Source organism: Anas acuta, chromosome 2, assembly GCF_963932015.1.
Source record: "Anas acuta chromosome 2, bAnaAcu1.1, whole genome shotgun sequence".
NCBI classification, from domain to species: Eukaryota; Metazoa; Chordata; class Aves; order Anseriformes; family Anatidae; genus Anas; species Anas acuta.
This window is the reverse complement of record NC_088980.1, coordinates 48,956,572-48,971,409: the sequence shown is the minus strand read 5'-3', so window position 1 is coordinate 48,971,409 and position 14,838 is coordinate 48,956,572. Positions and strand designations below refer to the sequence as shown.

At 41.3% G+C, this 14,838-nt stretch overlaps 2 protein-coding genes across 9 annotated transcripts in view; one reads left to right on the top strand and one right to left on the bottom strand.

The window, feature by feature from the left end:
• The first annotated feature begins 29 nt into the window (after positions 1 to 29).
• ALDH5A1 (aldehyde dehydrogenase 5 family member A1) lies at positions 30 to 9,491 on the top strand. Of its 2 annotated transcripts, XR_011093986.1 has the most exons (11): positions 30 to 377; positions 472 to 555; positions 1,600 to 1,770; positions 2,056 to 2,172; positions 2,596 to 2,739; positions 3,484 to 3,627; positions 4,009 to 4,167; positions 5,384 to 5,553; positions 5,956 to 6,108; positions 6,419 to 6,477; positions 6,665 to 6,808. XR_011093986.1 is itself a non-coding variant. In XM_068674716.1 (10 exons), exons 1-10 carry the CDS (start codon positions 72 to 74, stop codon positions 6,868 to 6,870), a joined length of 1,560 nt encoding a protein of 519 aa, XP_068530817.1. In that variant the 5' UTR covers positions 31 to 71; the 3' UTR covers positions 6,871 to 9,491. The 2 variants fall into 2 exon arrangements, 1 of the variants encoding a protein (XP_068530817.1); XM_068674716.1 differs by lacking the exon at positions 5,956 to 6,108 and having other exon boundaries at positions 31 to 377; positions 6,665 to 9,491.
• Positions 9,492 to 11,520: 2,029 nt separating this feature from the next.
• The window catches only part of KIAA0319 (KIAA0319 ortholog), a 52,383-nt gene continuing 49,065 nt past the window's right edge, over positions 11,521 to 14,838 (bottom strand). For all 7 annotated transcript variants that reach the window (XM_068674711.1, XM_068674705.1, XM_068674709.1 and 4 more), the window contains one exon: positions 11,521 to 13,674. The gene's annotated coding sequence lies outside the window, so the exon portion shown is untranslated. The remainder of the gene's footprint in view (positions 13,675 to 14,838) is intronic.

The window sequence follows — 14,838 nt, the reverse complement described above, 5'->3', positions numbered from 1 at the left end:
CCCTCGCCTCCCCTCATCCCGCCCCGCTGCTCCGCGGCTCCTCCCCCGGCGCCGTGCCGAGCCGTGCGGCCATGGCGAGCCTCCTGCCCCGCCGAGCCGCCTCCTTTGCCTCTCGCCGCCGCCGCCTCCTCCTGCTGCAGCCCCCGGCGGCCCCGGTCCCGGTGCGGAGCGGCAGCGGGGCGCTGCCCGGCGGGCTGGTGCGGCGGGGCGGGCTGGTGGGTGGCCGCTGGCTGGAGGCACCCGCGGCCTTCGCCGTGCGGGACCCGGCCAGCGGGCAGGAGCTGGGCCCCGTGGCCGACTGCGGCGCGGCCGAGGCGAGGGAAGCCGTGAGGGCGGCGCACGGGGCCGGGGCCGCCTGGGGCCGCCTGGCCGCCAAGGTGAGCGGGGGGCCGGGGGGGGAGCGCTGTGCGGGGAGCGGGCCCGGCCCGGAGCGCCCCGCCGCGGTACAGCGCAGCCCCTGTGTCCCCGCAGGAGAGGAGCGGCCTCCTCCGCAGGTGGTACGAGCTGATGGTGGAGAGGAAGGACGAGCTGGCCGCCATCATAACCGCGGAGAACGTGAGCGAAGGAGGGAGGGACGGAGGGAGGGAGGGAAGGAAGGAGGGAGGGGGAGCCGCGGGGTCCCTCTCCAGAGGGGCCGCCTTGCCCCACAGCTGTGGTGCTGCACAGCCGAGCGGTTCTGGGCTTCTCCTTAGGCGAGGAATGCCCCTAAACAGGGCAGAAATCATCATGTAGCGAAACAAGGTTAGTAAGTAGCTAGAAAGGATGTGTCCAGAAGTACAGTCCTGATAATAAGGCAGACCAAGCATTGCTGGGGATCACAGGCTGCGGTTCTTGGAGGCTTCCTTTTACTGCATTCTCCATTAAGGACTGGGAAGCCATCTGACAAGTAATTAATAACTGCAGTAATTACAATATCCCTTGTTAAACTGATGCACAGCATCTGTGGCTTGGCCTCTTCAAGTGAAAGCGATTTCACTGAAACTGGTAAGACATGAGTTATGTCTGCATCAGCATCTTATTTTGTATCAGAGTGACCGTACCATTAAAGCAAATCTCCCGGTCACTTAACGTGTTTTGCTTTGCGTCACAGAGCAGTCTGCAAATTCACAGGCAGGCGTCCTTTTGAGTAAAGCCGTGCTGGAAGGTACCACAGCAGCTTCTCTGTTACATTCCAACAGCAAATGCTCACTCAGTCCACAGGACCATGCCTGGAGGTGGGTGCTGCAAAGTAATACACCCCAAAACAATGGTCCCTGACATAAACTCGTAACTTTTGCCATGGTTTGTATCATCTTCAGAATGGTGGTAGCAGCTAACTGCAGAGTTTGTAAATAACACTTCACAAAGTTGTAAAATGTGCTGTCCCAGCTCCTCATCTAGTGCAGGTACAAATCTGGGCACCACAGTCAAAGCACTGGCAAGATAATGACTGTATGTTGAAACCACATAACTATTGGTGGTGAAGTCCTTTCCGGAGACTGCAGTATATACGACACAGGATTATAAAACATTCTGAAAAGAACTCTGAAATGACCTAAATGTATTTGTATTGCTTCAGTCTGCCACTTACAGTGTATCTTCAATCTGATTTAATCAAAGGGAAAACCTCTGAAAGAAGCACAGGGGGAAATCCTATATTCTGCCTCATTTCTGGAATGGTTTGCGGAAGAAGCGCGCCGAGTTTATGGTGATGTCATTCCAGCATCTGCAAAAGACAGAAGAATTCTGGTGCTGAAACAGCCAGTGGGAGTGGCAGCTATTATAACCCCAGTAAGTACAGCTGATTTTTGCAGATCATACAGAGGTTTTCAGCTCAGCCCACGGCATGGGGCTTTATGGCTCCTCTTGCCTCAGGAAACATCCCTGTAAAGTTTCATTTCTATCCCTGTGCCTGCTTCTTCCTGAATTGGCAGTACTTTCAAATGTTCACCTAGGACAAAGCACATCATGCAGGTCTGTTTAGGCAACAATCTAACTGCATAAAACACCTATTACTTCTACAAAAACAGGAGGCAAGATGTCCCCAAGTTTGATTGTTCTTTTCTCTCATCCTAGTGGAACTTCCCCAGTGCTATGATTACCCGGAAGGTTGGTGCAGCTCTGGCAGCTGGATGTACAGTAGTAGTGAAACCCGCAGAGGATACACCTTTATCAGCATTAGCTCTTGGAGAGGTGAGCTTTTTATGCTAGGCTTTACATTAATAACGGACTGAAGCTGTAAATAAGAGCCCATAAATAGGGAGTCAAATGGCCTTTGCTGGTAACTGTAGCCAACTGCATACATGAAGAAAGGACAAGTTGGATGAATTGATGCAGAGGTTTTAGTTCATTAGAAATCTTTGGAAGTTGCCTCTAATATGGTCTAGAGCCTAAACACGTACCTGGCCATTGAGCCACAAGAAACATCTTCATATCCTTCCTTTGGCTTAAACATGAGTGAAGCTGTGCTCCTAACCACGTGGCATCTGTTAGCTGTGCTGTGCACCTTGGGCTCTTACTAGCTTGCAGACTGATTTCGTGAAAACAATAAACATAAAGGGGCTCTTCCTAATACAAAATGCACTGATAATGCAAATTCTGTTTCTCTTGTTGCAGCTTGCAAACCAGGCTGGAATTCCTGCAGGAGTGTATAATGTTGTTCCTTGTTCCAGACAACAGGCAGCAGCTGTAGGGGAAGTCTTGTGCACTGATCCATTGGTAGCCAAAATATCTTTTACTGGCTCCACTGAAACAGGAAAGGTACATAAGTGCGCAGAATATCCTTGAAGATTATTACTGTGGTTGTACTGGAAAGGTAGGGGAAAATGTGTGCTTCCCAATAGAGCCTTCTCCTCTGGCTACTGTATGCAGACAGTCTAAATATGTGTGTATTTGTTGAGATACTGTATTTATTTTGGTGTCAGTACTTCATAGAAGGATGTCTATGTGCAACTTCTGCATAATTGTCCCTCATTAAATTATAACCTGAACAGTTCTGTATAAGATGCTCGCGTTACATATCAGACTGTGACAACATACTAATAAGAATGCTGAAACTGAATTTCAGAGGTGCTGTTTGGCTGAAAGAAATTCTTAGAGAAGTGAGACCCTTGCATCTCTTGTAAGAAAAACTGTGATACCTAAGGCAAATCTTAATCCCAAATTTTGTCATATATTGGAAAATTGTAAGAGTTGTCAAGATTTCTGTTCGTGAAAAGGAAGTGAACAAGCAAACAAGTGACAATATTAGTGTATAAAAGCCTGACCTGAAGTTGATGAAAATCCTTTTCTTCGTTATTTCTTGGCCAGAATGTGGTCTCTCAAGATTTTAATGAGTGAAATTAGTTCTTGTATTTGTGATGGGACAAAAAAGATGGCCTAGCATTAAAGAGAAGATGCAGATTAACTTGCTGCCAGAGGTAGCTTTTCACTGCCTTCCATCTGTAAGCTCTGTGGTTCCATAGTTTACCTCTGGTAGAGGTACAGGTTTCCATGTTTCCTCAGATACTGCTGAAGCATGCAGCTGGCACCGTGAAGCGAGTTTCCATGGAGCTTGGAGGGCATGCTCCTTTTATAGTGTTTGACAGTGCCGATGTGGACCGTGCTGTGGCAGGAGCCCTTGCTTCTAAGTTTAGAAACTCAGGACAGGTAAGAGTAACCATTTTGTCTTTGTTTCTGGAAGGAGAAGAGCTGTATATGTAGTTTAAGCTGTATAAATAAACTATCTTATGTAAAGGGAAAGCATAGAGCAATTCATTGTGAAGAGAGATGCCTGGGGCCACACATGGCTCTGGGCACTTAAGCCAGTTATCAGGCAGCAAGTCCAAATAACAATGTAGTAAAATCCCTTTTTTCATACTTTCATGGACATAGAAAGATAAATGGCTGTTACTTTTGAGAGACTGTAGTAATCAAAATAGGCTGCAGTAACTGTAGTAACCCGACATTGTGGCATGAAAGCCAGAATGAATTCATAATGAAATACAATATAAACTACTGTTTGCTTTTCCTTTTCATGTTTATTTTCAGACATGTGTTTGTACAAACCGTTTCCTGGTGCAAAAGGGAATCCATGACAAATTTGTGGAAAAGTTTGCTAAAGCCATAAGGAGCGAGCTACGTGTTGGAAATGGATTTGATGCAAATACTACCCAAGGGCCACTAATTAATGAAAAAGCAGTAGAAAAGGTACAAATAAAAGATTTCATTTTGATACCTTTATTTCCTTTTCATGATCCATAAGGTAACTCTGGAACTGTATTTAACTTTTTTCAAGTTTTTTGTTAGAAAGAATGAGCAGTGTAGCTGGGAGCTTGTTGCCTCCTCCAAACCCACGTGTGTATGTAGAGGAACAGATGTGGCCAGTTAATGTAAAAGAGATTCCTCCTTTAGGAGGGAATGATTCTTCCTAATTATTTCCTGTCTGTTCTCAAGAAGAGCATTTACTGAAATGTGATACACCACGAGAGTTTGGTGGTGATTCTACAATTCTGAAGCATTGTGATTGAGAACTGGCCTTGGAGACCAGGGCCTCTAGCAAAAACTAAGCAAAATCACACACTGAGGTTAAAAATACCAGAGCACTCAATGCTGTAATCATTTGAAATCTTCTATGCATGTCTCGGGTCTTCTGGTTTGTATGACTCATGACTCCAGTAATAAGTAACATTTTCTATAATATTTCACCCTTCCTAAGTTTAAAGATTATTGAATTATGTGGTTCATACTTGCTAAAATACTATGGCTCGCTTATATGCTGGATTGATTTCAATCCCACTATACATGAATGCTGTCAGACTCTTCCTGTGCATAAAATACTGGGATGTGAAAATACTTGGAACTGTTGGCTAGACAAAGGATAAAACACATGGACGTAATGAAATTCCTTCCCTATGTGCATCACAAAAGTATTGTGCATATCACATGTCTATGCACACGGAGCAAGCACTGTAGTCACGTAACTGCCTTTTTGTTACTTCAAAGGACTGTATTTTACACTGAGACTATTTAGTTTTCTCATTACTTTCTTGTCTTTGGATCAATTGTAGATGTACAGGAGTGGAAAATGATTTTGCCAGTACCATCTTGAAAGCTTACTTCTGTTGTCTTTGTCTTTAAATGACAGTCATGTACTTCTGTTTGGACAGTCCTGCAAAGACTTCTCTTATGTTATTTGTAACCCTTTCATTTCAGTAGAAGAGGTGAATGTATGTGACGCTCGGGCCATACTCATAGTTTAATTCAAGAGAAATTTTAAGTAACATTGCAAATAGTCTTCTGCAATGTATAAACCTCTCTTCAAAGTCTTCTCTTTAATACTGGAGTGTATTATTTCTTCAGTGTAAAATATATTGATATTCATTTTTAAGTCCTAGCATTGAAATTTTTGTTTTGCATACCTCAGGTTGAGAAACATATTAATGATGCAGTATCTCAAGGAGCATCAATTGTGACTGGAGGGAAACGACACAGCTTGGGGAAGAATTTCTTTGAGCCAACATTACTGAGTAATGTTACAACAAAAATGCTTTGCACACAAGAGGAGACATTTGGCCCTTTAGCACCGGTTATCAAGTAAGACCATTCATTTTCCAGATTAAGATACAGCAATAAGAAAGAATGACATAATGTTTTGAATGAATAAGAGTTGAATGACTGCTTTCCAAAAGTTATTTTTCTGAGGCCAAATAAGAATAACAGAATCATCTAGGTTGGAAGAGACCTGCAAGATCACCTAGTCCAAGCTATGACCTAACACTTAACAGGTCCTCCACTAAACCATATCACTAAGCTAAGTCATGTAATGTAAGACTGGTAAATATGTGGAAACTTACTGTGCACACCTAGCCTGTTTATTTTTCTCTTGACCTGATTTAAGTCTCTGCAGCTTTTCAAAAATGGTTTTCTTTTAAATTGCATCAGCAATTAAGCTGGGGCAGGTAACAGCAGAACTCTCACAAATTTCATGTTTTGCAGAATGAAGGGGGAGGCAGGAGCCTGCAATTTGTCATGATTTGCTAGCCCTGCTTTTCTGACTGAGGATGACATAGCTCTGTAGCTCTTTTTGCTCCTTAAAACCTTCCCTGCCTCCATCCAGAATGATTGGATATGACGGAAGAACATGATAGGGTAGGTCATCTGTCATAGCTGAGAGTGCTTATGTAGTTGAGGAAATGAGTGAGCTAACTCATAGGAAGTAAAGGTTTAGCTACCAGTATCTATGGAGGATAAAGGCAATCCTAATTATTTAACTACTTTAATTTAAAGTAAGTGGTAGAAACTCCTCCATTGCTTTAAAATTAAAATAGATACTGAAAATACATTTTTGGAAAAAACTGCACATTGACTTATTTCTGATAAAGCTACTTCTTCGCAGTAAGTGAGCAAGATGGTAGATGAACTGCAGGCTTCATTTCTATTTTTTTCTTTATATTGACAGATTTGAGACTGAAGAAGAAGCTATTGCCATAGCAAATGCAGCCAATGTGGGTTTAGCAGGTATGCCACTCTTAGATAAATACACTATTGAGGTTTTTGATAAGATTCGGTGTTAAGGGGGTAACAATTTTTAATGAAATGATGGACATCGTGTCAAGAAGTATCTTTTTCAGTCTTCTGCAATTGTTCCTTCTGACTTTTTTTTTTTTTTTTTTTTTTATTCTGTACCTCTGTTTCTGCATGGCAGGATATTTCTACTCCCAAGATCCAGCTCAGATCTGGAGAGTTGCTGAGCAGCTGGAAGTTGGAATGGTTGGTGTAAATGAAGGCATAGTCTCCTCAGTGGAGAGTCCGTTTGGTGGAGTAAAGCAGTCTGGCTTAGGACGAGAAGGTTCGAAGTATGGCATTGATGAATACTTAGAAATAAAATATGTCTGCTTCGGAGGCTTATAAAAATCTTCAGAAAGCACAATCTCAACATTTTGGAAAAGCCTTGTAGTTTTAAAAGCTTTTTGAACCAGAAATATGTTATGAATGCAACATTTACCTTCTTCAAAACTAAGTAACCCTGTTCTGTATGTGTAGAGATACAACATTCTGTGCTGCCACGTTTTTACATGTTTCTACGTTGTTTTTCAGCAATGTAATCACAGTGCCCATTATCTCTAACAAGGAGCAGGGAGGAATGCACATTTGTTATCCTTAGATTACCCGTGTAGTTGGCAGGACTTGGAGACTTCTGCATTATGAAAATAGATCATAGCCTGTGTGTCAAGGGGAAAGCTGACTACCATTTGTTGTTGCCTGCTTGAGTGTGTGTAGGATGTGGGAAGCATTGAGGATGGCAGACTCCCTTTAGAGTTTTGTGTAAACACCGGCATTTTCTAATGTGGTTATGTAACTTTCTTTTAGAAGCAGGCATGTCTCTTTTTAACTGTGGGATAATCTGATGCTTTTGAAAGGTGAGGAGTGTCTTTTAGCTACTGCTAGGAGTTCATGCAGGTGAAAGTACAGCTTTGTCAGTGTGTGTTAATGCTGGCTGCAGAGCTGCCAGCTGTTAAGCTCTGGGCTTCTGAGCAAAGAGCTGTAATTTGTGCTTAACAGCTTACAGGTTTGGGATTGAATGCCTTTGTCGGGTATGTATGAGTGTTCTAGCTGTCCTGGGAAAATATCAGCAAAGTACAAAAGAGTTGCTGGGTTAGTAACTAGTAGGAGGAAGATAGGATGCATGGTTGCAGGAATAACTTACAGAATTGTCAGGGGACACTGAAAGGGCTGTATGAATGAATCCCAAGCGGTGACATGATGATACACTTAACTCCCTTCTGCGAAAAGAATGTCCTTTTGTAAAAGGAAGGTCACTGATGTAAATGTTGCTCAGGCGTCTAGAATGTTACCCACCACCTCCAAAGGACAGGAGCAGATAGATGGTTCAGTTCCTCTGGGCTTTGTGCTTTGAATCTGATTCGTGATCACACAGGAAAATAACCTTTAAGGAGGAAGGTACAAAAACCTTTAAAATTGGCTAACTTGTCATCTAATGAGGACTTAAAAATGACTATAGGTGAAACTTTTACCCATAACCTCAGTACTTTGTTATCTTTAAGGATAATCTAAAGAATCCTTAATATGAAACAAACAGTACTATTTAAATGTTATTAGTTCAATAAGACTTGAAGCATTAAAAAAAAAAAGTGCAATGCTAATTTGGCAAATAAATCAATGCTGCAGAGACTAAGGAGAAGAAATTTTGTTTCCTGTACTTAAATTATAGGGTGTGATTTTACCCATTAATTACTGAAAAAAAGAGAAGATGACATGCCACTTCTTCCTAATGAATGTACCCTATGAAACGGGCTATTTTAAGATATTTTATCCAATGAAGCAAAAATAAGACTGATGAAAGAGCCAGAGCTGAGTTTCACAGGGTTTTTTAAAGCGCACATGAGGTAGCACTGACTGGTGCTTATTATTTCTAAATATTTTTTTATGTTTATATTTATCTAACACTTGAGATCAGGTGGGTGTTTGTATGTAACACACTACTTGTCAGTAAATGAGTATATGTGCATCCTGCCAGTTGAAGGACAGGTAAAGAACACTTACTGCCCTTCCAAGCATTTCCAATGCACCAGAAATAAATGCATGTTTAAGATAATAAGGACTTAATACTGTTATTAGTTGCAGTACATGTCTTTTTCCAAGAACAAAAAAGGATAGCCAACTTCTACCTACACTAATTGCAAGAAAGCGTCCACCCAACCTCTGAGACTGCATTACTGAGCACATAGGCTACCTGAATTTAGAGAATATGAGGATGTGGAACAGGAAACTCTTCGCCAGCCTTAGCTGCCAATACATTGTTTATTTCTTACTGGAAAGCGTAATGAGGGTGAAAAAGGTCGTAACTTGGTGTCTGGGTATGAATAACACAATGGTTCAGGCAAAGTTGTGGATGTTCTACACAAGTTGGAATATCTGCCACTTTAATTGCACAAACTTAAAATTGTCTGCATGTGATCCGCAGTATGAGGGCAAAGAAATCTCATTTAATGCTATATGACAGTGCAGTTCTGAATGTAGGTGTACCTCTTGGGACAGTGCAGTTGGAGGATAAACTTTTTATCTGGCTGCTCTATTAGTTGTAAAAACTAGTGATCTGATGCATTGGTGCATTTAAAATCGCGATATATTTCTAAGAATAGCACTGTTAAAATTAATGAGTAAATGTTTACTTTTTTCCTAGCTTTTTTTTTTTTTTTTTTTTACTACGTCTGATAACAAGCACAAAACGTAATTAATAATGTATATAGGCTTTGAAAAAGCCTTTGTCTAGATTGGATTGTGGTAGGATTCCAGCATAGCATCCTTGTGTCAGTGATGTCTACATCAGTAAGCACAGAATAATCTTGAAGTTGTCTTCAAAGCAAAAGCTGTGATTCTTTAACAAAACGTATACTTGAATTCTTACACCTCAGTTATGTTGATTACATTTGTGATAGTTCAGCAATTTCTGGATACTAGAACTGCCATGGAAAAATATTTTCAGTTAATAAATAACTTCTGTGAAAGCACTGGATTGTGTGGCTCATTACCTTATTTATTGTTGAACTGACAGTGATAGTAGCTACATTACATTTAGACCCTCAGATTTCTACAGAAATTTTGTTGTGCCAGCTTTAGCACTGGAAAAAAAAGACTTCCCAGCATCCAGATGTTCTTCAGATGTAACACCAAGCCAGTAGAGGTAAAAAAAAAAAAACAAAAAAAAAACACACACACACACAAAAAAAACAAAACAAACAAAAAAACTAACAGTGCTACTCAGAAGTATTTCAAAAGTATTTAAAGTTTGACCAATACCTAGTATTTAATTTTGAGTAGCTGGTTCTTGTTCTTCATTACCACTTATCACTAAGATCATGGCATTTAAGTAAATGCTTAAGCAGGCTGGAGTCGTGTGGCCTATTAAATGTCCCTGGCAATTTTTAAAAAGACATTTTATGCTTGTATAATGAAATGTTTTCATAATCAAGCTTTGCAGAATGTAAATGGTTTGCAAACTGTAAAACAGTTGATACTGTTCTAAAACCAACAGGCATGTAGTATTAGGAATTGGGCAATCCTGGAAGTTAAATATATATATATATATATCCAGTTAACTTGATATTGAAGTAACCATCTCACTAACTGGCAGTTTTATGTATAACTGATCGTGTCCTTTATCCTAGCCCTAATGCTTATAGAAAGCTTACAGATTTACGTACAGATGTCAGAAGGTTTAAGTAAAATTTTAGCACTTGTTTAGTGTTCCTTGTCAGAACTTCTGTTTAGGGCCTTCCAAGACACAAGAAGTCACAAGAAGTTGTTGTGAGCATGTAGCAAACAGTTTTTTCATTGTGTCACTGACTTCTGAAGCACCTTAGCAGAGCTGCTGCTGTGCTTTTTGTTGCACACATTCGAGGCCTTCACCAGCCTACTTCAGGGAAAGGGGGAGGCTGCTGCTACTACTAAAACTTACACCCCAATAACAAATGGGCAGATTCCATTCTCCAGCAAAGGACATTATGCATCTCATCAACCTATTCAGCAACTGGTATTCCCTTGTAGGAGTCAAGTTTATGAATGTAAGAAATGCAACGTGATGCTATATATCCAAATGCACTACAGAAGTTGCTTTTACGTTGTGTTTCTCCTTAGGGAGGGACACCTGAATCTCACAGTACCTTGCATCATCACAATTTAGCACAAACTTTACAGACACCAATGCATGGATTTTTTTCTCATTCAGGAACAGGCAGCATAATCTACCCCTAGCTTGCAGGGATATTTGGGGTTATATTGCATGCTAGCACCACAGATTACCACAAAGCAGCCACTGTACTTACAGAGGAGCACTGCATTTGCTACAGAATAAACCACAAAACTGCTCAACCTGCCACACTTCCAAAACAGCTGGTGAATACTCACGTACAGCCAATTACAGCAAAGACGAGCAGAACGTGGGAACTCTGGGAGCTGCAGTAAAAGAGCTTTTCTGCTCCCTGATGTACTGAATTATGCCATCTTTCTGCAAAAGGATACCTATATGCCAATACCTACATGTCAATAGCAAGGCAAAGCATCAGATATCACACTGCTTTTGTGAATACAGATTTAACGTATGCTATGAAGCTTGTCTCTCTTAGCCCAGCTTGAGTGTTTAGTCCAATACACAACACCACATCTAAAACAAGTTCTCAGAAGGAGAGACAAAACTTTATTTTTTATTTAACTAATAGTTACATAAATGTAATAGTTTCAGCTCAGAAATAGTTCCAGTTACAATAAATTCTCATTTGCAATAAGTAACACTTTCTAGAAACAGATTCTTCATATAAAATCTGCAATAGCTCACCCATCCACCCACAGGGAGAAGTGCTTCCATACAGAGACAAACTACTGATTTGTGGCTCATCTGCACTTGATACGTAACCTATGCAAAATAAAGTTTTGTTTGTTTTCATTTTTATTTCTCAGCTTCAAGGTTGCCACAGGGAGTTCAGGACCAAAAAATTGTATGTAATAGGTTTTTTTTGTTTTGTTTTTGCTGCAGAGGTAGGGGAGTAGTATTCTAGTTATGGACCAATACTAGGCCATAGCTGATGTTAAGAAACTAATTCACTTCTACCCTGTTTCCCTTCTTTCATTGGAAGGTTTTCCTCTCTCAATCCTCATAAAAATGGCTCAAAGGACTGAAGTAGTTATTTTGTAACTGTCATCTGAATGCTCCAGCTGACTACAGCCCATTATCAGTATATTGAGGGGCAAAACTAGTTTCACGTGAGGCTTAAAAGAGCAATAGGAAATTTGCCTAAGAAAATTATTTCAAGAACATCAGTATAGTCTAAAGAAATACACACGTGATGAACTTGAACCTTTTGTTTGCTGCAACAAAACAAGAAAAAAAAAAGCCATCATAAAAGCAACCACATCTGACAGCACAGAACAGGTACTTGATGAGTAGCTGTATGTCTGTCAGAGGGAGATACTTGACTCCTGTTTACCTGAAAGGACGCAGTTGAAAGTGTATTCTCTCACATGAAACTGTAACAATCTTTTTTTTTTCCCCTCCCCAAGTAAAGGCCTCTATAACTAGACTTCACATTTTGCTTGGATTTCTCATCAGTCTACTCAGTTAAAATGAAAGGTTGAACCAGAGGACAAGAGGCTTTGTATGCGCACTTCAGCAGACTTGCCCAAGTAAGTTTCAGTTTGTACAGCAGCTGTATTTTGGTTAAAAAAAATTAAAAACACAAAACTGTTTGCAGCATGGCAGTGTTGAGTACTGAACATGATTAACTCATCAGGCAGTAATGGCAAGAAAGTTTTTTTCTAAATATATTCCCTTCTTAAAATGCAATGAAGGCAGCCTTTTTACATAGCTGGACAACCTCTATTTGTGCATGTATCAGCACCTATAAACATAGAACGAAGATGCAAGTGAAAATCAAGTACTTGCACCAAGGCTATGATGCACTCTAAGTATTGGCACACTACCTACTAAGAGAGCATCTTACCAGTGCTAAATTGCCAATTTATTCTTTATTTTCAAAGGACTTTGCACCCTACATATTGAGCTGTATATCAGAAGAGCAGAGGAGACTGCTGGGATGCAGTGCATCCCTATTTCAGAAAGGAGATGCCAGCAATCTGTGCATAAAAGAAAATTGTGTGGAAATGTGAGGACTGAGTATTGGCTTAAACCATCATAACCCAAAACAGAAAGCTATCAGCAGTCCTGAATTCTGCCATAGTGTTTTCAGCTTAAGAGTTAACTTTCCTACCCCTTCCTTCTACCTGACATGCTCTAGGAAAGTCTAGGAAAACGATATTTCTAGAAATAAATATTACACTGAATCGAGATAAAGGCTTGCTTTATACACTCCTAAATTCTTGACAAAATCATGCTTGGCCAAATGACACTAATGTGATATCACAAATTCGTAGAGCCAGAAACTGTTATTTTAAACTTTGGTGCAAGTTTCATACTAATAGTAAGCCTGGTATTATGTATGATGAAAGACTTTTCCTTCCAAGGATATGGAAGAATTAAACCAGTAGAACTAGAAGCTGCTCAAAAATCCAGCTTTGAAAACACAGCTAAAAATACTGTTAGCCACTAAAATGTCAAAGTGTCATCTAGAGAACAGAATTCAGTAAGCAGCTTCAACTTGGTAAGGCTTTAAGCAATAAGAAACATTAGACTAGCTTCTTACTTGTGAAGAGTGAGAAATATTTGGACAAATTGTGCAGACATTCTCACGGTACATGAGCTTGCCACTGATCTGAAGATCGAAGTAAGTGTGTCCATGTGGGAGAATTTTTTTTTAATTCCTTGAAAGAACCATCTCCTAGGCTTCAGCACCAGGCTTTAAAAACATAAAATAAACCCAATACACAAGTGACTGACTTCATAAAACTGAAGGATGCTGACTGCGCTGACACGTACTAAAAGTTAAGTTCATGGACAAAGGCACACTAGATACTTAGCAGAAGCAGTAAAGAAAAGATGCTGTGGAAGAAAAAGCTGGAGAGTAGAGCATATAGAACATAATATTAAGGGCTGGCTGAAGTTTGTCCCGTTGAGTCTTCTTACTGTAAGAAGAATGTATTCCTGTAGTATGTGAGAGGCCTGTATGTGGTGTGAAGCCCTGGATCTCAGCATTTGGTGGGGAGATCAGATCTACTGCAGTCAAGTATTCGGGTTCCCAGCTCCTGCAGAAGAAACACAAAGAATATGAGAAAGATGTTGCAACAGAAGCAATTAATGCCCTTCAGGTTCAAAGAACACGGACAAGTTTCTTAAGAAGTTTGAAACTACAGGAGACTGTGACATGCTGAAAGAAAATGGTGGCCATGCATCACAGCTTAAGAGGCAGGGGGTTGGAATCAGACGATCTTAGAGGTCCCTTCCAACCCACCAGATCAGGCTGCGCAAAGCCCCATCCAGCCTGGCCTTGAACACCTCCAGGGATGGGGCACCCATAGTTTTCTGGGCAGCCTGTGCCAGTGCCTCACCGCCCTCTGAGCAAAGAATTAATTCTGTATACCTCACTTCTATACCTAGAGGTTGGAATTATCTACATCTTCTCTGCCCAGTAGGGCAACCCCCGGCAGCATGACTTCGCAGGGGAAGGGGATGGAGTTTGGAGTAAAAGAGAACATATTAACATGCCCTGACTTTTATGTACCAACAGAGAAACACCTATGAAATGCCTTAATGGAATTAGGGCTTGCTCCTCTAAAAAGGTGACAGTCAACAGCACAACTAAAGTGCCTGTATATCAACACATGCAGCATAAGTAACAAAAAGTAGGAGTTGGCAGCCACAGTGCAGATGGAAAGCTATGACCTAATTGCTATCATTGAAACTTGGTGGGACTAATCACATTACTGGAACTGGTCAGCCTCACCTTGGTGCCTGATAAGATCATGGAACAGATCCTCTTGGAAGTTAAGTGGAAATATACAGAAGACACAGAGGTGATTAAGAGACAGCCAACCTCATGAAGTTCAACAAGGCCAAGTGCCAGGTCCTGCACCTGGGGCACAATAACCCCAAGCAGAGCTACAGGCTGGGAGAGGAGTGGCTGGAAAGCTACCAGGCGGAGAAGGACCTGGGAGTATTGGTGGATAGTGGGCTGAATATGAGCCAGCAGTGTGCTCAGGTGGCCAAGAAGGCCAACAGCATCCTGGCTTGTATAAGAAGCAGTGTGGCCAGCAGGGCTAGGGAAATGATTGTCCCCCTGTACTCAGCTCTGGTGAGGCCACACCTCAAGTGCTGTGTTCAGTTTTGGGCCTCTCACTACAAGAAGGACATCAAGGTGCTCAAGCGAGTCCAGAGAAGGGCGATGAAGCTTGTGAGGGGTCTGGAGAACA